Here is a 25,523-nt window from a genome sequence, read left to right on the forward strand (position 1 = left end):
AAAAAAAAAAAAAAAAAAAAGAAAATAGGTAAGTATTCTAAAATATGCAAAGATATTCTGAAGGATTTGCATCATATTCAATAACTTAGTTCTTTTACTGAAATGGGCTCTAAAATTAGCTTTAGAAAATAATTACTCAAATAGCCAAATGTTAATTGAATATTGGATGCTACAAAAATATTAAGGTCAGTAAATCACATAACAAGGTTTTTATCTGCAAATAATGAATGAAATGTTAAAATTGTGGAAATGAATAATGTTGCAGTTTTATCCAAATAATTATAGCATTTCTGAATGACAAGGCCCCTTAGCCATTCTCATATCTCAACTCATCAGCTTCTCTTCAGTACTCCTGGCATGTGATAGTTTTCATTTGATTTCTACCAGGAATTAAGGGGAAATTCACTACCATCCAAAAGCCATGCATCCCACCTTCAAATGTAAAATGTATCTGTCATATGTTTATCTCTGTTTTGCCTTTTGAAGCAACATTACCTTTTCATTGGCAGTTCTTAAAATATATATTTTTTAATTTTAACATTTACTTGTGCGTAGGTGTGGGGTACAGTGTGTTGTTTCAGTGCATGCATGTACTGCACAATGATTCACTTAGAGTAGATAGTATTGTACTCATTAGTTCGCCACTTCTCCTTCCACCTCACCCTCAACCAACCCTCCCAGCCTCTGGTAACCATTAGTCTACTCTCTACTTGTATGAGAACCTTTTTTTTTTTTTAGGTTCCACTTACAACTGATATCATGCGGTATTTGTCTTTCTGTGCCTGACTTACTTTACTTAATATGATGGCTTACAGTTCCATCCATGTTGCTGCAAATGATAGGAAATTATTTTTTTATAGCTGAATAGAGCTAAAAATAGATCAACCTTATGACCCAGCTATCCCACTACTGAGTATATACCCAAAAGAAATGTAATAAATATATCCGAAAGACACCTAAACTCCCATGTTCATCACAAAAGTATTCACAATAGCCATTAGATGAAATCAACCTAAATGGCCATTGACAAACGAATGGATAAAAACATCCTGTGTTGTATATACACAATGGAATATTATTTCTTAAAATATTTTAAGGTAGTTCTTAAGTGCCTCTACTAGGTCTTTATTCTATGTCTTTTAGTTTCTCTCTATTTTTTTTTTCCTCTTCTAGCTTTTTAAGAAGATTAATTAGATTTCAATTTTCTACCTATATTTTTATGGACTCTTGATCCTTTGCAAGTATGATTACAATCTTTTATTATCTATACAAATGAGCAAATACAGGCAAAAACAAATTAAATGATAGTGTTTTATAAAATGTAACCTAGACTTATTCTGTGATTTTCCTTGTTTTAACAGGTTTTAAAAGCAGATTTAGAAAAGAAAAAGAAAACCATGGACAAACTCTCTTCACTCAACCAAGATCTTCTTGCAACACTGAAAAATAAGTCAGTAACCCAAAAGATGGAAGCATGGCTGGAAAACTTTGCCCAGCGTTGGGATAATTTAGTACAAAAACTTGAAAAGAGTTCATCACAGGTTAGTGATAATAATTATCACAGAATAAATTATCCTCGAGGTTTTTGAAACCTGCATTAAGAGAGCAATACTATAGCCCTACAATGGATGTCAATAGATTGGTCATTGCCCAGTACTCAGTTGAGTGAAAATGTGGCTCTCAAACGTGTCTTGATATTGGAGAATGGGGGAAAGGTATAGAAATGACTGAACTAGTTATTGCCCTAAAATGTAATCCCTTCCAGTTCAATAGTAATGAGGAGGTGAGTAACTTAGAGCAATTGCACAAAATACTAGGAAACTGTATCATCACAGTCTAAACCCTAATCATAGATTCCTAGAACCATGAGGGCCATTAGTTAACCCCATTTTACATTTAGGAAAAATAAAACTTATAGAAGAAAAGTGAATTGTCAAGGGAAAATCAGTGGTAGGAACAGGACTAGGACCCAGGTCCTTTGAATTTTCTGATGGCTTCTTTTTATTAGTACACATGATATTCTAATCATTAGACTTACTTTCTGCCACAGATTTCTGATTTCATAAAATTAGAATGTGGCTTAGTTACACTAAACTATATGGGTTGTAGATTAGGAAAACATCTAAATACATTTGTAGTATAATAATATGGTTTTATTTTAAGAATTTTTAATGTTTCAGTAATTTAAAGAAAGGAGGATATTTTAGAAGTAGAAACCTTTGTTTTCTGATATTGGGTGGTGGAATAATGAGTAATCATTAAAAATATTAACATTATGTATAATAATATCTAATATATTATGCCACATACTTTTGCTCTTATGATAAGAGCTAAATTTTACTAACTGATCACAATTCATAGTTCAATGCACCATGCACGCACCTCTGTTAAAGTAATGACCACATTCAGTAGATTTTAGGCAAATATTTACTCTGTTTTGAGACAAGTGCAGGGAATTTGTTTTCTTGAGACTTGACATCTGATAAATAATACTTAGGAGATATTTGTCCAAAGATGAAAAAATGAAGTTGGAAGTATTGCTTCCAGAAATACAATTTATGAAAATATAATCAGCCAATATATGTGATTTTCAATCATAGTCAATCTTCCTTTTAAACACAAATTTCATATTTAAAATTTAAAATTTGAAAGAATATGAGTAGTATAAGTTGCAATTATTTCCCATATGGTCATTAGATAATAATGAAAACACCACTTGTTTTCCATTTAATATATTTTTAGTAGTTATTCTATCCATGATTTTATTACTAGATTATGATTCCTCTTAATATATGTGATCTGTCCATGGCTACTATGTGATACCATTGGTATCTATGCAATTAACAGATATGTGAAGCATTAGCAAGTCTGATACATTTAACCCAGCAATAATATTATTCCAATATGTACCTGTTAGTTCCATAAGGTATTACTACCATAAAATGGTCAGTTACCTACCATGTTAAGAAGGATTGGAATTATTTGATAAAGAAAGTGATTTTGAAACACATCCCTTTTAAAGGATATATTTATGAAGGTGTAACTGTTAAGCATAGGTCACGTTCTGGTTCACTTGCGTTATAGGCAGTGGTTCTCAAAATAGATCATGCATAATAATCACCGGGGGAGCTGATTAAAATGTGTATTCCTAGACCATTTGCTCAGAAAATCTTATTTAGTAGGCCAGGGGAAGAACTCAGGAATCTATTTTTACTAAGCCTATAATATGGTCTGCAGACTATAGTTTTAAAAGTACTGAATTAGAAAGACGATGACGTATGTGCCAATCCCCACATTCTGGTTTTCCACAATGATGCCTGAAATGGGAAAACCAAGACATTTCTAGGAATGCAGTATTTAAATATGCTCATTCCCTTGGAATGGAGCTACTTTATTATTATTATTATTATTATTATTATTATTGTAACATAGTTGATTGTACATATCTGTGTGGTATGGAGTTGAATATCAATGCCTGTGTGCAATGGAATGGAACTACTTTTTGATGAAGGTTGTGCATCTAATCAAAATGTTACTGATTTCGTTATTCTAGTTGGTGGGAAAGCATTAGAAGCCTTATTTTTTATGGCCTAAAAGTTATAAGAACACCATCTAGGCAATTTACCTAACCTCCTATTTTCCAACTTTTAAAACTCTGTAATAAAACAGTACTAGCTTTGATTTGTATAGTTTTTTACAAATGATGCCCAATATACATTACAACATGTATCTATTCTATGTGCTCTTTGGGATGTGAGGAGGATAAAATAAAGCCATAGACAGTAGACATAAAAGCATTTTTGAAAAAATAAAAGGTGCTCTTGATATGAAAGCATACTGTTTAGTGAGTCTGGAGGGCTTTTTGTGGTTCACTATGATTTCTTTTTATTTTTATTATCAAACGGTTATACGCTCCTACACCAGACCAGAGCAGATAAATAGCCTCATATTAGGCAAGTTGTTTCCCAGAACACTAAGTTTAAGCCTTTCTTAAGCTTATGTCTCAGTTTCCCCTTATTGGCTCTCCCAAAAGTATGCAATCATAGGGACAATAAATCTTTGCTGGGTTTCTTTGAGCTCCTAGGGAGATAGGAATAGAGCTACCCAGGGATAGATGGATTAAAAGGAGATAAAAAGAAGGAACAAAGAAATAGTATCTTATAAGTAAAAAAGCAATTGATTTTCCTTTGTGAATGTCAAATTGAGATTGATCAAAATTACAAAGGAAGAATTCTAAGAAAATTGAGGGTAAAGCTGTGACTTTGAAGAACAAAGATCACTTATATGCATATTTTCTAGCATGTTTGTGGTGGAAAAATCAGTCTCAATAATGACTACTCACATGATTCTCGATTGTTTAAAAAATCCTTCTGAAAGGAAGGATTGGTATACAGAACGAGCAAAGTTCTAGTAATGGTTAAAAACTTATTGTAAGGCAGGCTATAGAAATTGTGACTAAGATGACAACGCATTTGATTGTGCTCATGTAAAGAACATTGTGTGCCTGAGAGTTTGACTTCTATTCAGGTCAAAGCTTTGAGGGATTTTGACCTTACGTAGCAGTTGCATGGCAAGAGATCAAAACATGAAAAAAATAACCTATGAGGGCTGTTCTCTTGCATTTCAAAGTCAGTCTTGGCTTGAATAATATCTGGACACAAGCTGAGGATGTTTAAGTTAATGAGAAGGCAGCCTGAGCAAGTAGAAATACTTTCCATTTCCAAATGTTAGAAATATAATAGCTCTTACTGTATGAACGCTTACAATGAAAAAAAGGGCAACCGAAATGTACCATAGATTGGTTTCTTTAAGAACTTAAACGATCGTATGTCTGCCTCCAATTTTTTTATAAATATGCTGGTTGAGATTTACACAGTTAATTTTTTCTAAATGGCGTGACCCTGATGAATATATTTTTATCTTGATTATAATTATGAAATATGTTAGTCAGAAATTCATCATAGTTAATACTTTAAAATTAAATATAATTTAAGTGATTTGGTATATTATTTTCCCATCTAACTGAAATCTTATACACTGTGGAATGGGCGTATTATTCATAAGCTTTATAATTCATTATGGTAATTTATATTAAAATCTGGGCATTAGATGCTTAGATGTAACAATATATATATCCAGGTAAATCCAAAAGCTTTGTGTTTTTTTTGATTTTGTAACAGAGTAAATTATCTTCTTTCTTAGGAATAAGACAAATTCTATGACTCATATAGGTTCAAAGATCTCATTCCCATTTAATGAATATTTTGCACTATTGCTAACAACCATTTTTGCGATGTTCTCAACTATAAGCACAAATATCTTAAACATAAAATGAGTACATTTAGAATTCCCCTCTCCTTGAACTTGGCAGTTCATGTTCATGCTATGTATGTCTGAGACTGCATTCATGGGTGTCCAAAGAGAAAAAAAGTGATTATATATGTATCTATTTACCTACTCTATATCATTTATGTCCTGGTAAGAGATTTAAAACTCTTTCCAGCCTCATGAGTAGTATAAAACATGGCTGGAAATGATAAGCCAGTGTTTTCATTATACCCAGAATACAAATAGAAAGATGCAAAAGTGTTAAATGAAAATTTCTTTATTTGCCTTTCTTTTCTGAGTCCATTCTTATTTATTAAAGATCTTATTTTTTATTCTTTATAAAATATTGTATGTTCACATTCTGGCTGTAGCCATTCTCAAAGCATTGTTTTGTAGACCTATTGATACAAAAGATGTACTTACAATCAGTTGCCTCTCTCTCTCTCTCTCTCTCTCTCTTTTTTTTTTTTTTTTTTGGCCAGTGATTTTAATTAAAAATACTCTAAGGCCTTTCAGTTGACAACCTTCGTCATTGGTTCCTGAAAGCTCTCCAAGCCTAACAAGCCTGCTGCCAACTAAAAACAAACAAACAAACAAACAAACAAAAAACAAAAACATTAAATAGTTTCATAAAAACTGGAATTAAAATAAAATTTCCTCAAGTTTTCATCTTATTTAAATTCATAGATTAACCAACTTGAATTTAAGAGCATCTTTTGGTTAATTTCTCAAGTTAAACGTTTTATCAGAAAATTTTGAAATTACAGCTCAAATAACTATGAAAATTAACTATCTTTTTGCTACCTCCAACTAAAGGAGATATTTGAGAATGGACCTAGTATATCAGTTCAATAGGTTTTATGTTGTAAATTCATTATGTGCAACAACATAAATTGTTGTAGGCACTGAAAATGTAATAGATTAAGGCTGTGTTAACACTTGGAGTCTCTCATTCCTTATTTATAAAATGAAAACTTTATGCTAGGCAGATCTCTGTAGTGTCCTTTTAGTTCTAAATATCTATATGTTTATCTTCACTTGGAATTTTATGTAAAACTCTGGAATAGGTAGTGAAGAGATTCCAACGTACTCTGCTATATCAACCTTAGAGGCCGCTGGAAGATGATGATACAAATAAAATTCTCTTCCTATTCAAAGTAGACTGCCTTTTGAAATTATTACATTTCACTCATTATGAGTATTTAATTAAAATAGTATAAAGATAAAACATTCACAATCTATATTATACTAAATGAAATAACACATAAAGAAAAAATACAAGTTATTTTCCTAAGCAAACACTTGATAATATTTATTCCTAATTATAGAATGTGTTTCATTATTTCCATGTCAGATGATATATAGAGGAAGGTCAGGCAGATCAGGGTAAAAAAACTTCATCACTTTTGAATTTTTGTAGATACAGTTAATTTATGCAGTTGCTCAAATTCTGTATTTAATATGAATCCGGAAGCCGACATGTATTTCTTTTTTCTGACACAAATTGTACTAAAGATAATTTGAAGTGAGGAACAAAATGCATAAAATTGAAGAGACAATTTTACAGAATAAACCATCTTAATTTACATATAATATTTTATTTCAAAAAAGAGAATTATTTCTTTTATGATATCATCTGAGTATTTGACTCTAATTGTGCTCATGATTTCACTATCAATTGCCTATTCAAGAACTTTTATTACCTTATTATTAATATCAAAACAGGACAGTTTTTAGTATTAAAATGTAGTTACCAAGCTACTTTCATGAACTGTAGCACTCATTGTATGCTACAATTAGCTATGATAATTCCTCTGTGCTCTTTCAGGAGATAAAACATTTTACAACCTTGTGATTAATAACCCAGTTACTTTTGTGAGCAGTGATCTTTTACCAAGGATTCTGCCAAAATTCAGCATATAAATCTTTTCTGTTGCTTAGAGATATAAATCTTTACACTAGCAGAATTTTGTGCCTTGTGCTACCATGCCTGTGGAGATAGTTTTAAGGCTAGCTATGAATTATCAGCTAAAGCTGTTACTATGATTATGCAGTATGTTTTAAACTATGGAAATGCAATCCATCCATACCCATTAGAAATCAATGATCACTCTAAGTTTATGTATTTACAAACATGATCAAAACCTTTTATTGACAGTTGTCTAACTGATTATATATATATGTGTGTGTGTGTATAGATATGTATGCATATAAATAAATTTTTGTATATAAATTCATGTTTTATGCATATGTATAAATAAGATCTATTTCACTTGATTTTGCACAGATTTAATTATAGTCTATCAAGAGCCAAAAATACATTTAACATTTAACTAATCTTTCTATATGAGCTTATGCATATGCCACTGTGTATATTTTTAATCTTCTGATTTTATATATGTATGTGTATGCATACAAACACACACATTTACACCACTTAAAGGAAAATCACCATTCAGAAATCTGAGCAAGTGCAGAAGTGAGTGAGCATAGCTACTAAGAGTTGGAAGAAGGAGCAATCAGACCTGAATTTGTATCTCTGCTCTGCTATTTACAAGTTGTATCTAATTGAACAAGTTACTACACATCTATAAAGTGAGAATAATATTAGTACATACTCTTAGGGTAATTGTGAGGTAATAATAGCTACCACTTATTATGCGTTTACTATATAGGACGTAGTATTCTAAGTATTTTAAATATGATAATAAATTAAAAACACTTAGCATGATGCCTGAAATATGCAAAGAGCTTTATAATTGGTAGCCATTATTACAAATATTAGTATTGTAATAATAAAAATATATAATATAATTTAGATAACTGATGATTAATAACTTGAATCTATTTTAGGAAGTTTCTTTAAATGTTCAAATAGTACAATATTTCAAAAAGTAAAAAATAGAAATCTCTAATTCCAATATCACAGAGAAGTTATGAAGACAATAATATTTAAATAATTCAAAGGAAAATTAAAAGTTGTAATGAAGAATATAGGCTAAAACTAAAAGAAAAAGAACAGCATCAGAAAAGTGAATTTAAAATGTAAGAATAGGCAAACAGATGGTAAACTCAACTAGTTGTCCCTGAGAAATGGGGCACAGTGGTTGAAAATAAGTCTTTTTTTTCCATTGCATGATTTTTATATTCTTTAAATTTGCTTAAATGTGCTTATATTTCCTTTTCAAAATGTGCATTTTTTTTTCAATTGGCCATTTAAGTTTAATAGTAAAACACTGCTTAATGATAACAAAGCATAGCAAAACCTTCAGAAGGAAAGGAGAATGTTTTGGGGACCATTTCCTTTTCTTGTGTGGTAATTTTAAGTTATTGTTATTTTTCAATTAAACATAATTGCTTATACATATTTATGGGATACAGAGTTGACTATCAGTTTTTGTGTACAATAGTGTGAAGATCGAATCAATATTATTAGCATGTTCATCATTACAAATTGTAATCATGCTTTGTGTCCCTTACCCAATTACTCCCTAACTCCCCTCCCCCTCCTTCTTTCCTCCTAATAATCACAGTTCTGTTCTCTCCTTCTGAAAGTTCAAATTGTGTTTGCTCTTTCTTTTTTTTTTTCCTTTTTAGCTCTTATTTATAATGGTATGTGGTATTTCTCTTTCTGTGCCTGGCTTATTTCACTTAACATAATTTTCTCCAAGCTCATCCATGTTGCTGAAAATGGCAGAATTTCATTCCTTTTTTCGTGGCTGAGTAGTAGTCTGTTGCATATATATACCACATTTTCCAGTAGCCAAGATATGGAACCAACCTAAATATCCATCAATGGATGACTGGATAAGGAAAATGTGGTATATGTACACAATGGAATACTACTCAATATGGGCATTTTTAAACAAATTGGAAGAAAATGTTGTACGAAAGAACTTCATTGCTTGAGAGTAGTTTGATTTTTCCAGACCTACCAAAATCACACAGTCTTACTGCAAGAAGGTGCACACCCTAGAATAACCAGGAGGCTGGGCAAATGCTCTTCCAATTTTTTTCAAAATAGAAAAATTTAAATTTTGGAAATTAATATATGCAACCTTATTAGTAAAAAGGTTCACTATAAAAACTTCTTGTAATTTCCCTGAGCATTTATAAAAGATATTGGTTAATAATAAATGTATCAATAGAGAGCACTTATTGTGTCCACACTTTACATCATTTAATTCTTGAAACAAGGACTGGCTACAGCATTTATTGACCCAGTGCAAAATGAAAATGCAGGGCTTCTTGTTCAAAACCATTAAGAATTTGAAGAGAATGATACCAGAGCATGAAACCAAGAATGGAGGGAGACCTTCTGAGCGGGGGCCCTGGGAAACAGCATAAATTACACACACATACACACACATTCACTCACTCACATACTCACACATACAGCCTTGCAATGCCCCTGTGAGAGATGTGTTATCATTCCTGTTTTACTTATGAAGAAAATAAATCAAAACTCTGAGATAGTAACCAACTAACCACAGATATCACAGTATGTGAACTATGGAACTGATGATTGACAGTTGTGGAATCTCCAGTTTTATATACTCTAAGAGGAACTAGTTCTAATTCCTTAAGAAAGTATGTAATTCTTTCTGAAAGATCAAAGAATAGTATATAGAAAACAAATATAGTTTATTTCCATGAGGACATTTGAAAGTCATTTAAAATATACTCATAATCAACACGGAGAAAGATGACTGGATAAGAGTGTAGTTAGGTAGATTCAAAGTTTGTTGAATATAGCTCAGACTTTATTCTAATTTTTACTCTACCCTGCACAATATTTTAGTGAAGGCATTAAATCATTCTTATCAGATTTGCAGCTGTCCTAATTCTAGTGCATTTGGATGACAGGAACATAATTCCAAAGAACTCGATACATAGGAATGATACACTTAACACAAAAATTTGGAAAAAATAATATTTTGAAAATTTTCTATGCTTACATAGGCAACATTTTGCAGAAAATCTTTTACAGTAGAAATTTGGAAACTAAAAGGAATACATAAATATATAGTGCACAATGGAAATTATCTGATTTTTTCTGCCAAAAGATAGCTACCAATGTTTATATTTTGCATTGTTTACTCAGGACTATAATGCAAACATTTTCCAATAATATTAAAATATTAGACATATATGCAATACTCTATCACATGCATATACTATAACTTATTTAAACCATCACCTACTGACATTAGGTTGTTTCCTATATTTTACTGTTATAAGTGACCCTATGAACAGGGATAAACTTTATATCTAGAATTTAGTTTCAAAATAAATTTAAGTTTTAAGATGCCGGCTGAGGGAAGTCTGTTTTTGTAACATTTAAAAAGAGACTTCCTTGATCGCTTTGTATTCAGTGCATGTAATTATTTTACATACTTATATTTTTCATATGTCACTTACCTTATTTCACAATTATTTGTGTGATTGTCACTTTCTCTACTATATCGTAAGATTCCTAAAGATGGAGATTGTCTTTTACTCATTTCTGAATGTCCTATAGTAAATAAATAATAAATAAATGTTAGAATTTAATTGAAACTTTGTGATTCAGCTGCTGACTAACTTACAAAATTTTAGATTGTTTTAATTGAATATGCTGTCCAAATCCAGGAATCCTTGGTTCTCAAGCACTGATCAGATTAAATCTAGTTCTAGCAAATAACTGGCAGTAGACAGCTTGAAAATGAGATTTATCAGGGTCATGATTATCAGGCTTCAGATCTTTAATACTGTCAGGTATAAATGACACTCAGTTTACTCTGTGTTGGTCCAAGGTTCAAAACAAAATTTAACTTGAAAAGGTCATAATAAGGCAGGCTTCCACTAAATGTTAACAAGATCTTTGCCAACCTGAAAGTTTACTGCCATGTTAAGGAAGGAGTTGTCTGCTTCTGGGAGTAGTGAATCCTATAGTAAGCAGGAGGTTATATTGAATGACCTCTATAATCCCTCTGCTATTTATGTTTTTTAATGATTCTAACACATAATTGTTTATAGTCAATAACTAAAAGTCATGAGGAAATTTACTACGTGACTGTTTTCTATTCTGATTATATGGAGGTTTTGAGAGTAATTATTAACTTGTTATGTATAATGAATTCTACCCTGTATTTACAGGGTCAGTGCACAGTTTTCTTATTTCTCCTACCAAAGGAAATGAAAAAGTATTTTCAATTATACTGCAGTAGTGATTACAGTATAGAACAATTACAGATCCATGTCTTACTACTGTTTTATTAACAATGATTCTATTTTTCTTTCTTTTAAGTTTTGCTGTATTCTTCAATGCAATTTTGCAGCATATCATGTTGTCATTTCCCATTACTTTATTCTCCATAGGCCTATCTGTCCAATTTTATAATAGGTATCAATAAAAATACTAACATCACAGAAATAAATTTCAAAGCCAAATATTCAATAGCACAAATGTTCCAAAAGATTAGATATTACTGCAAAAGATAGCTTTGTATTTTCAGAATTTCAGCATTCTGGCACCTGCACCATTTAAAATTAGATATTCTCCTAATTTTAAAAAAATAATTCTCCTCCTTGAATTGGTAAAGGGACACAAAAATCAACTACATTGTAATTTAATAAATTAAAATTTTTAAAAAGTCTCTTTTAGCCATCGTTGTATGCAATAAAATTTGCTCACGTTTAAAAACATATCACAATGAAAAAAATAAATACTCTTAGAATCCTACTAAAAATTACATTTTCTTCTTGGCTACATGTAACCTTACTTTTATCATATAAGGGTCATTTTGTGTTGGGTGCAATTACATTTGAGTTTATATGTTAAGCATTTTTAAAAATTATGATTCTTTATGCTTTCATCTTGGCATAACATATTAACGGAGTATAAAATTAAAGTTGTTTGAGGCTCAGTTATTAATTCTGAATAATTAATCTATGAAGATCTTAGAGAAGATATAACCTGTGATTGGCATGTGTAAGAAACTCATTATCTCTTAGTGTTTTGGGTTTTGTTTTGTTTTGCTTATTTAAATCACCAAAGTAGAAGTAACTCAGGCCTTGACATATGTAAAGATGTGGTTTAAACAAAGGGTGATATTTGAAAAATATAGGTCAAATAAATTTTTACCTAAGACATTGTGGCAAAAATTTTAATTTATTTATTTTCCTTCACTATTACTTGCCTATTTGGAAGCTGAAATAAGAAAACCCTGAGCGTTCCCCCCATTTCCTCCCTTTGAAGGAACCAGTCATCCTGTATGAGGCAGGGAGGTTATTTCAAACCCTTCCCATATCTCTTGGAAAGTTCAAAAACTCAGTAAAACTAATCTGGTTCGCAGATAGATCTCTAGCTCTGTGCTTGTACCTAAAAGCAGATTCAATGCAAGACTTTATGGTCTCTTTTGAAACTGATATTCCAAATAAATTGGATTGTCAGAAGGGTGATGATTAGCATCCTAAGAGGTAACTTTATAGTCATAATAAGAGAAGAACTGTGAGATAGAGAATTGGTGCTTAAAGAAGGAAGAAGTGTCTCATTATTATATGACATATCTGTCTTACAAGGCCCATGTATTGGGTGATGGTCTCTCATGACTTGGGTCACAAACCATATTTTTCCAAAGACTGATATACTATACCTCCCCAAAAAAAGTATGAATAGAGAATGAGTGTGATTCTAAACCAAGGAGAGTCTCTAATGATAAATTTGAAAACTCAAATATTTAGAAATATTCACTAATTTAAATAAAACAAGTTTAGTGTGTTTTTTAGGATTTGAATAATATTCAGCATAAAGATACTTATGGGGTAATAGACATTTTACGTTACCTTTTTATTGTGATTTTAAAAGATGTTACAATTATTTGGTTAAAAAGTAACTTATTATGATATTCAACTAATTCTATTTAAAAATGCATAGCATATAAAATAATCACTTTATATGACAAACAAAACTGCATTCTACAAACTTGATAAATATCTACAATGTGCCAGGGAATGGAGATACCTTAGTAGAATTTATATTAACATTGTAAACACTCTAAATGGCATGACTAATTAAATATCAGAATGACATCCTAAGTTTTTCCTCTTTACTCCCCTTATTTCCTATAGTTTGACCAACAGATTGAAGAGGCACTAAGTTTACCTCTGGTTTTAAGATTACCTTCTTTTGCTATTTTAGTCAACATAAGTCAAATAAAACAATTTGATTTAGGTTCAATATGGTGCTATTTTGATCTAAAGTTCAACAAGCAGGAACAGTTTCTCATTACTTTCCTTCACCACTCCAAGCAGTCTTTACTGAAGTCTTTCAAGCAATGTCTGACCTCTGTTTCAATACTTCTCACAGATTTCACAGGCTGTCACCACCACTCAGCCATCACTAACACAGACAACTGTAATGGAAACGGTAACTATGGTGACCACGAGGGAGCAAATCCTTGTAAAGCATGCCCAAGAGGAACTTCCACCACCACCTCCCCAAAAGAAGAGACAGATTATTGTGGATTCTGAAATTAGGAAAAGGTGAGATCATCTTCTTCATGGTTTTATTCACAAGTGAATATCCATTGTTAAGAAGGAAAACTCATTTACAGCTCTTTTGATAGTGGTGGTTTTACTACTACAATATTTCAAGAAGCTTTGGGTGCCTATAATGTCAGTTAATTTTGTGAGAAAAGTTATGACATGTTTTAAAAGTCGCCCAAGAAATCACTATCCCATCAAAAACTGAATGTTTCATAGAAATGCTGTTTTCTGGATTGAAAAAAGGTACCATGGGTGATGAACTGCCATGGATCCATTTGAATCCTGAAAGTTTATTTTTTCTCATAAAAGGCTTTCTTGTTCAGTCCCTTTTTTTTTTTTTTCATTACTTGTCCTTCTTCCGATAATGGAAAGTACATTTTCATGAAGAAGTACATCTGTAATAGACAAGATCCATTCTGCTAGTTTAGGAGAATATAATGTCTCAATCTGTGCATCCTAAATCAGGAGTAATTACAGAACAGATTTCCTGTTCTTTGATATTTATAAAGTCTTATCTTGAAGGTGCTAGAATTTTTAACTGATCTTTTTGTGGATATTCTCAACTAGACACTGTAGATAAGTTAGGTATTATGTAAATCAGTGGATATATTAAAATGATGGCAATAAAATTCTATAAATGCAAAGCCAGAATGAAAATCTTTAAAAATGGTACTTTTTAAATTTCAGTTATTGTAATTCTAAGATTAAGAAAGCACATTAAAATCTGCCTTATGTTTCCAAGCAGCATATGTTTAGGAACGCATGGAACACTTGACATTAGAATTTGCATAGACCAGGGTAGAGAAGTATGGGAAGAACACATACCTAAAAATAGTATGTCAGATGTTCTAAGCAAAGGAAAAAAAAATCTAGAAAAGTTATTCGAATATATTATTTGAGACTTTTAATACTTCTCTATTAATTCATGATTTATGACCTACTTTGATAATTCAAAAGTAAATCATTGAGCCTTTTCTCCCTAGTCAAGTGTGCTTGGCTAAGCAAATCCAGCCTGCTGCCAGTTTTCATGTGGCTCATGAGCTAAGAATTGTTTTTACATTTTTGAATGTTTGAAAATTATATGAAATTTAAATTTCAGTGTCCACGAATAAGGTTTTAGCAGAACACAGCCACACTCATTCATTATGTATAATTTATGGTTGCTTTCACATTTCAAAGGCAGGGTTTGGATAGTTATTAACAGAAACTGTATGGCCCACAAAGCCTAAAACATTTACTATCTGGCCCGTCAAGGAAAAAGTTGATCCCTACTCTAGCCAAATGGACCTCAAACTCTTTTGGATATTAGCATTCTTTTTGGAACAACAACTTCCAAGGACTCTAATTATGATGGCAGTTGAAATTTTAGCATTCATTTCTGAAGAAAAAAAAAACGTGGTATAAATAAATCAGTAAAGCTCTTAATAGATTTGCTTTTTGATAAATCTTAATAGCATGTATATTAATATATTTAATGTCACATTAAATATGTGTATACAAACAATGCTTAGTGGATGCATGGATTTATGGATGCTTTGCAACAATTCAACAACTCTCCAACAGTTCTCCAAGCACAGTAATATGGAAACCTAGTTGCCTAACCTTCCTAATGTGTTTAGGACTTGCCTAATATGGAAATTAAGCAAGAAAGCTTACTCATGTCTATCACTGTCTTCAAAGCTTATTCTCGGCTCCAGTTTGGAGAATGTAGTGTGTTCTGCCTTCTTTTTGTTTTCAGGAAAGAGTGGCTAATGGTGAAATACTTTGTCTTCTGAATTCGGTTTGTATCATATGTTTTCAGTAGGTTTTATAAGTGCCTGGAATGAGATGTCCAATTGGGAACATAGAGAAAAATTGCTTAAGTAACAACTAACACTTATTGAGGATTTTTTGTTTGTATGTTTGTTTGTTTTAATGTGCTCAGTACTAGATCAATGCTTCGTTTGCATAGCATTTATTCTTCCCAATAATCTTTTAAGACAGGTATGGCTATTATTACTATTATACATAGCTTCAGAGTGTCTGAGTCAGGATTTCAATTGAGGTAGCTTGGCTACAGAGCCTGAACTGTACAGTAACATTTATCTTTAGTAGGTATATAACTAAAATGAACTTATATCTTGGTTTGTCTGAAAGTATCCCAGATTATACCTGTGTTCCCAGCATGATTATATACAACACCAACGTTCACTCTCAAATGTGTCCTGATTTAGACAGTACATTTATATGAACACTTTATATAGATTGATAAATTTAAGACTGAACAAAGAGAATAAAGCAAGAAACATTTAGGAACAATTAAATTCAGTAGTTAGTAATTCTCTACAGGACAGAATCTGGTTAAAACATAATGGTTAAAGAAGCATCACATAAACATGACCAAAAGCATTATGTTGGCTAGTGTCCCTATCTTGTTCCATGTAAGAGCCACTAACGTTTCACCATGAGTGTTACAGTTTTGATAATCTGTTGAATGCTGTTCTTTTAAAAAATGATACCTTCTTTCAGCTTCTACGACACGCTACCAGTTGTCCTTCTACCACTTTTTACCTGACTTGGTTTTTTCCTTCTTCCCAATTCCTATGGGAGTATATCATAAATATATCATCTCTTTGCCCTTCTGACTTCTTCACCGAATTGTCTCCTCTCATAGACTCAAGACTGGCCTAAAGTGAATAATTCCCAAATTGTCCAGGTCCATATCTGGCTCTACCTCAGATTTCACCTTTACAGCTCTAAAGCTATGATCTGGGTAATTCTATTTGTACATCCAACCATTGTCTCAATTTTCATTTTCATTAAATGGAAACATTTGTTGCCTCCAATTAACCATACTTACTCATACATTGCACACATATATTAGTTATTATAATTTATTGCCTATGTGTCTAAAGGAGTAGCAAATATCGGAAAAATCATGGCCTTTGGAATCAGAATTACTCAGGTTTGAAACATGCCTGTTTTAATAGCTAGCTTATGATCTCAGGCAAATTACTTAATATCTATGCCTCAGTATCCTCACTTTATAAAACACTGTGAGGATTAAGTGAAAAACATTTAATACGTGCCTCTAACGTAGTGAACATTCAATAAATAGCAATAGTTCTTGTTGTTTGGTTGTGATGGAGGTGGTAAAGATGGTGAAGAGGGTAAGGAAGGAGATTGTGGTGGTGGTAGAGGTGGAAATGATGGTGGTAGAGGTGGAGATAGTAGAGGTGAGGATGATGGTCGTGCAGGGAGTGGTGGAAATGGTGGTTGTGTACCACTCATGAAAAAATCCCATAATAAACATCATCTCAAGCTTAACAAACATAAAAAAAAAAAACTTGTCTTTTTCTTTGAAACAGAATTTACCATCTAACTTCATCAATCTCTTTCTCTTACTTTGCTCCTTACTATTATTATATTATACACGTATTATAAGGTTAGTCTCATCATTTCAGTTATTTTCTGATCATTCTGACTGCCAACTTCATAACCTAAGCCATATACCTCCCTGTCGTGAAATTTGCCACCTTTCTAAATAATCAACCTAAAATTAATATTCATATGTAAAAAATGTTGCTTTTATGCTGGCCGTCCAGACCTGAGATCCCCGTAGCTCCAGACGACCCCAATATAAAACATAAGCCCCTTCCTATGATATTCAGTATTCTTATTCTCCCACCAGTTTTATGTCTGGCTTACCCAAACTCTTTTCACTTCAGCCAACAAGTTATATTTTATTAATTTTGCTATATGCCTTAATGCCACCCACATAAAATTTCTCACCACCAATCACAACAAAGGAAGACTGCTATTATATTTCTTTAGATTTTCCTTAGATTTTATTAGAGTAAGTACCATGCATACAATAAATAATCAATAAATATTTGTTTAAAGAGTGAATGGGATAGTTCAACTAATTGTAGTAACTATAATCCGACATTCCAGTATCATTTAAGAAGTCTACCTAGCTCTTTGAGAAATTGTTCTTAATAATAAACACACGACCATTCTCAGCTTTGGGGCCGGCCTGGTGGCCGAGGGTTCGGATCCCACATACAGACCGGTTCCCGCTCACTGGCTGAGCGAGGTGCAGGTGCAGCACCGAGGGTTGCGATCCCGTTGCCAGTCCCGGTCCGGTACGGGCACGACACTGAGGGTTGCGATCCATTGCCGGACACGAAAAAAGACAAAAAATAATAATAATAAAAAAATTAAAATAAAAAAAATAAAATTCAGCTTTGTACCACAGTATAGTTTGTTAATATCTAAGATGCATTTAGTCAATTCCCTATTAATTATACAGTTTCTTCATATGTCGTATTTACTGCATAATTTGTCTACCTTACACTAAGATTTACAAAACTGTTTGATGATCTTGGGTCACAGGGTAATTATTTCTAATAGTAAATTATCCCTGCAGTTCAGTGATATTATTTTACATATAGGTAATTATCAGAGTACGGAACTCAGACTAGGTTAAAACTAGATCTAATATCTAGTTAACTAGCATTTATCCAAGAGATTAGTTCCAAATCATGTAGCTATTTTAAGAGACTTTTCACAAGAGCTTAGATTTACATTTTTGTATCAACCAGGTGAAATCAATGGCAAATTGAATCTTTTTTTTTAAGTAAATGCCATCTGAATAGAGATCGTTTTCCCAAGCAAAGCGTTAATAAATGAGTATCTTTGACCTCAAGAACAGGACAGAGGCATTTAGAAATACCTAAATTCACCGGGTCTTTTCTTCTCTTCTCCTGGGTAAGCAGAACGAATAAGTTTGCTTTCTCTGGTCATCCCCTGCATACTTATTAAACAGCAAGATAAATTGGCTGAACTACAAACCTGCAATATTATTTTATATTCTATTTTTCAGCTTAATTGTTTTTGTTTTCTTGTTTGTTTTATTTTCTTCTTATGGCTGCTGGCCATATGCTGTTAATTTATGTCACATCCCTGCAATGAAGACAGATAAATTTTAGATAAGACTTCTTTTTCTGAAATTTTATGAGACTCATGCTTAAAACATTTTTATTTTTGGTAATTATTTTAACTTGGGGTCCCAAATTAAAATCCAGAAGTTCTATGTTAAAACATCTTATCTTATTCGAAGAACCTAATTAGATGATTAATGTGTCTATGAGCTAATTTTTTATCTTCTATATGATAAATTGATCCTACAATACCTGTGGTGTTGTAATTTCATTTTTGTCCCTTGGCACAGCCCAGGAAAATAGAACATTTCAGATGATTTGCTTCTTCTTCTTTTTTTTTTTTTTTTTTGGATACTAGACCTGTCCATGGTTACAGGTTAATTGAGGTCTAAAAAGGTTAAATAACTTGCTTTCAGTTGCAAAATATGGACTCCTACTGAGTCTCCTAATTTCCATTCTAATGTTATAGCTGCAATGCCATGATTCTTTTTATGTATTAGAGTAAAATGACCTTGGTCATAAACTCAAATTTCAGTTTAAAAACGATTTTGGGGGAAGAATGGAAATCTTACTTACCATCTTCAGATATTCAAAAAGGTAACCATTTATTTAATGTTCTTAAAATTATTTTGTCATATAAGTCAAGAATAAGTCAATATCTGTACTTTGAGGAATGTAGCAATGTGAATTCTAGACACATTCTAAGGGACCAGAGAACACTTAGAGCAGTGATACTCGAAGTGCAGTATATGAAACAGCAGCATCACTTGGGACCTCGTTTGAAATGTAGATTTGGGGGGCCCTCCCCAAATCTTCTGAATCCAAAACTCTGTTGGTGCACCCAGGAGTCTTTTCCAAGCTCTCCAGGTTACTCTGAGACACCACCATGTTGGAGAACCCTTGCAAAAGAACAGTGGTCCTCAAACTTTAGCATACATCAGAATCACCTTGAGGGCTTATTAAAAGACAGACTGCAGACTTTCATTAGAGTTTCTGATTCAGTAAGACTGGGGTGGTGCCTGAGAATTTTAATTTCCAAAAAGTACCCAAATGATTCTGGGTGGCTGGTTCAGGACCCACATTTTGGAAATCCATTCAGTTACAACCTGACTCCTGATTCTCTTTCCCCACACCAGCCCCAATGTAGGGGCCACCTACTGAGCCTAGGTTAAGTAATGCTACTGTTCCACCCTGTGACACTACTACTTCTTTATGTTGAAATGACTTCTTTATATGCCTGTTTCATCCACTAGATGACTATTGGCCAGGTCCATTTCTTATTCCTGACCTGGTATGGGGTCTTTTGTATGGTAGATGCCCAATGCATGTGTTGAATAGAAATGTACTATATTGGGAACTGGTGACATACTACATATATCTCTGGATGTCTAAGTGCAGCAGCTGTATGAAAATGATCTCTTCCAGAATGCAAGGCATAAAGGGACACCAACAAAGAGGAAGACAGGATCACGTTCCCAGAGCAGTGACACATAGTTTGTTTGTTCTCTGAATGAAAAAAAACAGTAAGCACACTTATTTATTTATCTAAAAGAAGAAGCATAGTTGAGTGCAAAGAAAAGTTCATTTTTTAACCAGAAGATCTGAATTATCTCTATTCCCTTACTTCTGATTCTTTCCTTCACCCTCTCATACCTTACATCAAGCACTAAAACTGCTTTTACAAGATCACCAGAGAGCTCCTTAATTGCCAGTTCCAAAGGTCATTCTTCAGTTCTTATCCTTCTTGACCTTTGTGCTGTGCTTGACAGTGATGATTAGTTTCTTCTTGAATTTTATCTCTCTCAGTATTTGGGACATTGATCTCTCTCATTTTTGGTTTTTTTTTTTTTTTTTTTTTTTTTTTTTGTTTTTTATGCTCCTTAATTGCCAGTTCCAAAGGTCATTCTTCAGTTCTTATCCTTCTTGACCTTTGTGCTGTGCTTGACAGTGATGATTAGTTTCTTCTTGAATTTTATCTCTCTCAGTATTTGGGACATTGATCTCTCTCATTTTTGGTTTTTTTTTTTTTTTTTTTTTTTGGTTTTGTTTTTTATCCTCTCTGGCTTTCTAACTGCATCTTCTCAGTTTCCTCTTCTTATCCTTTCAGTGTCAGTCCCCACAAGACTCAAATTTTGATTTAATTTTCTTCTTGTGATACTTTCTTTTCCTGGGCAATCTCATTTTTAATCTTTAGTCTTTACCAGACATCTGTATCTTGTGATTCCCAAATTAATATTTCTAGTTCACCTTTTCTCCTGATGCTCATACCTGTAATCCAAATGCTTATTGGATATGTATACCTGGATTTCTTAAATAGTCTCAAGTGTGGTTCTGCAGTTTAGACTGAACAAGTCTAGAGAGTGTCATTCACATCATAGTCTCTAAGAATAGTGCCACCTGGACTTGTGCATTGAACAACTTGTGCAGCCATTCACAGTGGTCTAGGTATCTGCCACATCACTCAATCCCTCCAAGTATACCTGCTAAATTTTCTTTAATTTATTCCTTCCTCTGCATTTATGCTGCCTTCACCCTAGTTCAGCCTCTGGTAATTTTCTGCATGAAATTCTTAACTGACTTCTCTGCCTCTAGTCTCACCCTTCATATCTATATTCTTCCCAGCCTCCTGCGGGATATAGTAAAGTGCAATTTTAATTAGATCATCCCTCTACCCATAATTCCTGAAATTTATTGCATAGGAATTCCTTTATGATCTTGAGCTGCCTAACTCTCCTGCTATGCTCCCTTCTCCTCTGCCCATTTTTTTATATGTACCAGTGCTACTCAAAATAGTCTGCAAACTGTTTATTACCAGTCCACAGTGAGATAAGGAGCTTGAGCCAGGATATAAATCAATGCACAGCTTCCTTTGTCAAGAAAGTTTGACAATTAAAAACAAGATCAAATGAAATAGTGTGCATAGCGACTCTGTTGACTTACACTTTGGTGAAAATTCTTTCTTTCTCACAGACTAGTAGTAGCCAGTTTACAGACTGGCTACAGACCAATTTCCCATGGCACTGCCCTGTGTTTCAGCTTTAATTATCCACTCTTTGATCTCCAAATGTTCCATGCTCTCTTAAGCTTCTATTTCTTTGCACCTACTATTCTTTGTTCCTAAGATTCTCTTTAGATACCTCTTGTTTTCTCATTCCTATATTCCCTGTCCCCCAGCTAACTACCTAGTCTCTCTGCGAACCTGATTTCCCAAGCATTTCTCAGCCTTTTTAATACTTCTATTAAAACACTTAATGATTTTTATTGTAATGAATTTGTTTTTGCCTATCTATATGCTCTGAGGGGAGAAACCATTTATTTTCATTTGTAGAAGTACAGTGCTTAAACCGGAAGTCAGGACAAAGTATGTATTAAGTAAATATTCATTGAATGGTTAAGTGGGTACTTGTCAGGGTTTTGCCAGTGTCTCCTCAGGAAAAAAGAAACTGCTGCAGGTGTTTCAAAAAGAGGGGACATAACGAGGGGGGATTATCTAAGCAGATGATGGAAAGCTGGGAAACAGCACAAAGGGTGGAGAGATAACTCAAAGCAGTAGCACATTCAGCAAGCTGCTAATATACCTAGAGCTGGAAGAACAATGCTGGGAAAATGATGTTACTAGAACCCAGAATCTGGGGCCTTCTAATGGGAATTAAACCACAGTTAGGACTGTCAGGCAGGAAATTGGACAGATGGAGAGAGGGACTATCCAGAGAAAACTTAAGTCACAGTGGAGATATAGCTGCTCTAGAAAAGCCACCCAAATTGGAGTGAGAAGAAAAACAGCTTGGCTTTTCTCTTCCTCCAATCTCCATTATTCTGCCACTGCCTCCATTTCGACAAACGTTACTGGAAACCAGTGGGCAAGTAGTGCTGGCAAATGTACATCCTTATGATACAGAGAGTACAGGAGAAAGGTGGGGAATAAATTTGAGAACAGATGGGCATCTTATTGCACATATGGATTCTGATCTTGAATCTTCCTCTCAAAAACTATGTGATTTAATCAAGCCACTTAATCTCACTGAGAATCTATTTCTTCACCTTTAAAATGAAATTTATATGTTTATTTTGTTTGTTTGCTCTCACACATGGAAATTGTGTTATATGTGTTTCTCTTGAAGAATGTTTAGGTAAAAATATACATTTTTTTCCCCAAGGAAAAGCTGAGTTCCTAATTATTCATTTAGAATAGTTATTTTCCCATTACCACATAAATGTGATGATAGAAAACATTATTCTTATTTTGATGTCTTCTGAGAATATCCTTGTTAATGTCTTCCCTAGTCAGAAACCTGCATCTCTATTAATGAAAACACATTATGCTACCATACATATATAAAAACGACACCAGGCTGCTATGGACTGAATTGTGGCCTCTCAAAATTCATATGTTGAAGCCTGAATCCTTGATGTGATGGTATTTGGAGATGAAGTCTTTGGGAGGTCATTAGGTTTAGGTAGGATTGTGAGGATGGAGCCCTTACGAGGAGGTTAGAACCCTTACAAGAAGAGACAGCAGAGAAGCTTGCCTGCTCTCTCTCTCCCTGCCATGTGAGAACACAACAAGAAGGAGGCTGTCTGCAAGCCGTAAAGAGGGCCCTCACCTGGAACTGACCCTGCTAACACCTTAATCTTGAAATTCTGGCCTACAGAACTGTGATAAATGTTTGTTGTTTAAGCCACGCAGTCTACGGTATTTTGTTATGGCACCCTGAGCTGACTAAGAACTGGCTTTGTAAAGCAGTAAGTTTTACTTTGTGTTTTAACTAAAGTTCATAGAGATGCTCACTAAAAGAAGTAAATGGATTGAAACAGGTCATGATACTGGGGAAGTGGCAGTGGGGCAGTAAGTACACGTCAGATTTAAATGGCTTTGCACATTGCACTAGATAGTTTCTGAACCCTGACTGGAAGTTATTTAAACTTTAAAGACCCACAACATAAAAGCATGTTGAAGTTCTTTAAACTCAGCGAGCATTCACACTGAGAGTGTTTAAAGTTTAAATTGCCTCCCATAGGGTCCAAGGCACCATCCAATGCCTAGTGGGTTTCTTTGAACACTCCTTTAGTCAGTATGAATTCACAGCATTTCAAGAAGGAAATGGCAGCAACAGCATTAGTTTTCATGCTAATTTTCCTATTCATTCAACTAATATCTAATGGATTTCTATGATTTGTAGAGCACTCTAGTTGTTGTAACTGTGAAACATACTTAGCCCTTCCCTCAGGAAGCTTGCACTCCAGCATAAGTAAGTCATGAAGAAGGGCCAATAAAATATTAGAAAAGTTGCAAGGAAGAAAAGCTCACTTCTTGCATGAGAGTTGGGCATGAAAGACTCATGGGAAAATTAGCATCTGAATGAACAGTTAAAGGGTTGGGAAACACAGGACTCACAATGAGGGAAAATGGCTGTTCAAATGCAGGATACAGCCTATACACAAACAGAGCTTGCACAGGGTTTTAAGTATTTTTGTTTGCCTACAGAAGTATGAGGTATAGCAAATAATGGATGAGGTTGAAAAGGTGGGTAGGGTTTATAGTAAAGAAATGTACTCAGTGTGATACTACGGAGTGTAGAATTTAATCTTCTGGTCATGTGGAGCTGATGTATATTTTTAAGAGAGAGTGATGCAGTATGGCTACTGTGAAGCATAACATTTTGACTCCGCTTGATAGCTGGGAGAGAGGGGTCGTCTCATCTTCACTTTGCTGAGTGGGAAAGGGCATCAGCAAATTTTTCTCTGAAGAGCCAGATAGTAAATATTTTAGGCATTGTGTAACATACAGTTTCTTTTGCAACTGCCCAACTCTGCTGCTGTCGCTAGAAAGCAGCCATAGACAATATGTAAATGAATGGGCATGGCTGTGTACTGATAAAATTTTATTTATAAAAACAGGTGGCGGGCCATATTTGTCTCATGGATCATAGTTTACCAAATCCTGCACTGCACTAAGGGGTGAAATTGATTATTTTGTTGTTGATGATGTTTGTTTTATTATCTTTGTTACAGCTGTGGTTGTAGCTTTTATTCTTGTGATTCCAATAGTGGCTTTTACTTTATCAATCTTAACAAAATACTGAAACAAATACGACCATCCTCACATGTGAGAAAGTGAGAATTTGCATAGGGCTGGCTTAAACCCAGTTAAGAAAGGGTCATGGAAGGTAATAATCACAGTAGCTAGCATGTACAGTCGGCCCTCCATATCTGCAGGTTCCACTTTGGCAGATTTAGAGGGAGACTGTAAGGAACTCAAGCATCTGCGGATGTTGGTATCTGCAAGTGGTTTTGGAACCAATCGTCCATTGATAATTAATGGTGACTGTATATGTCTTCTACCTTTTGTCAAGCACTTTTCTAACCATTTTGCACATATGTACATATTTAGCCCTTACAACAGCACTATAAGGTAAGTTTTATTATTGTTCCCCTTTGCCAATGAGAAAATGAGGCACAGAAATTTCACATGACTTGCTCATGCTCACATTGTTTAAGGGAAGCAAGGCAGCCAGGATTTGAACACAAACAGCATAGCTCAGGATACTTCCTTCTCGAACTCCATGCCTTGCTATCTTTTGGTAGCTTTAAGGGGATTTTGTCATGATATTTAGCTGAAATTAAAAACTTGACTGAGATTGTTTAAGAATTTGCCAAAGTCTGTCTTTGGAGAATGTGTACTTATTCTAGATAATGGCTGTTCTATATTCTTAAGTCCTATAGACTCTAGGGTCCCCTGGGAGC

The 25,523-nt window shown here is 33.6% G+C and overlaps 1 protein-coding gene across 1 annotated transcript in view; it reads left to right on the forward strand.

The window, feature by feature from the left end:
• Positions 1-25,523, forward strand: part of LOC103596673 (dystrophin-like) — a gene marked incomplete at its 5' end in the record, with an annotated part of 285,255 nt that overhangs the window by 7,327 nt on the left and 252,405 nt on the right. The window contains 2 exons of the mRNA XM_008580348.1: positions 1,362-1,541; positions 13,679-13,854. Coding sequence (XP_008578570.1) covers positions 1,362-1,541; positions 13,679-13,854 — 356 coding nt within the window. The remainder of the gene's footprint in view (positions 1-1,361; positions 1,542-13,678; positions 13,855-25,523) is intronic.

This window comes from Galeopterus variegatus, unplaced genomic scaffold (genome assembly GCF_000696425.1).
Source record: "Galeopterus variegatus unplaced genomic scaffold, G_variegatus-3.0.2 Scaffold2070, whole genome shotgun sequence".
Taxonomy (NCBI): Eukaryota; Metazoa; Chordata; class Mammalia; order Dermoptera; family Cynocephalidae; genus Galeopterus; species Galeopterus variegatus.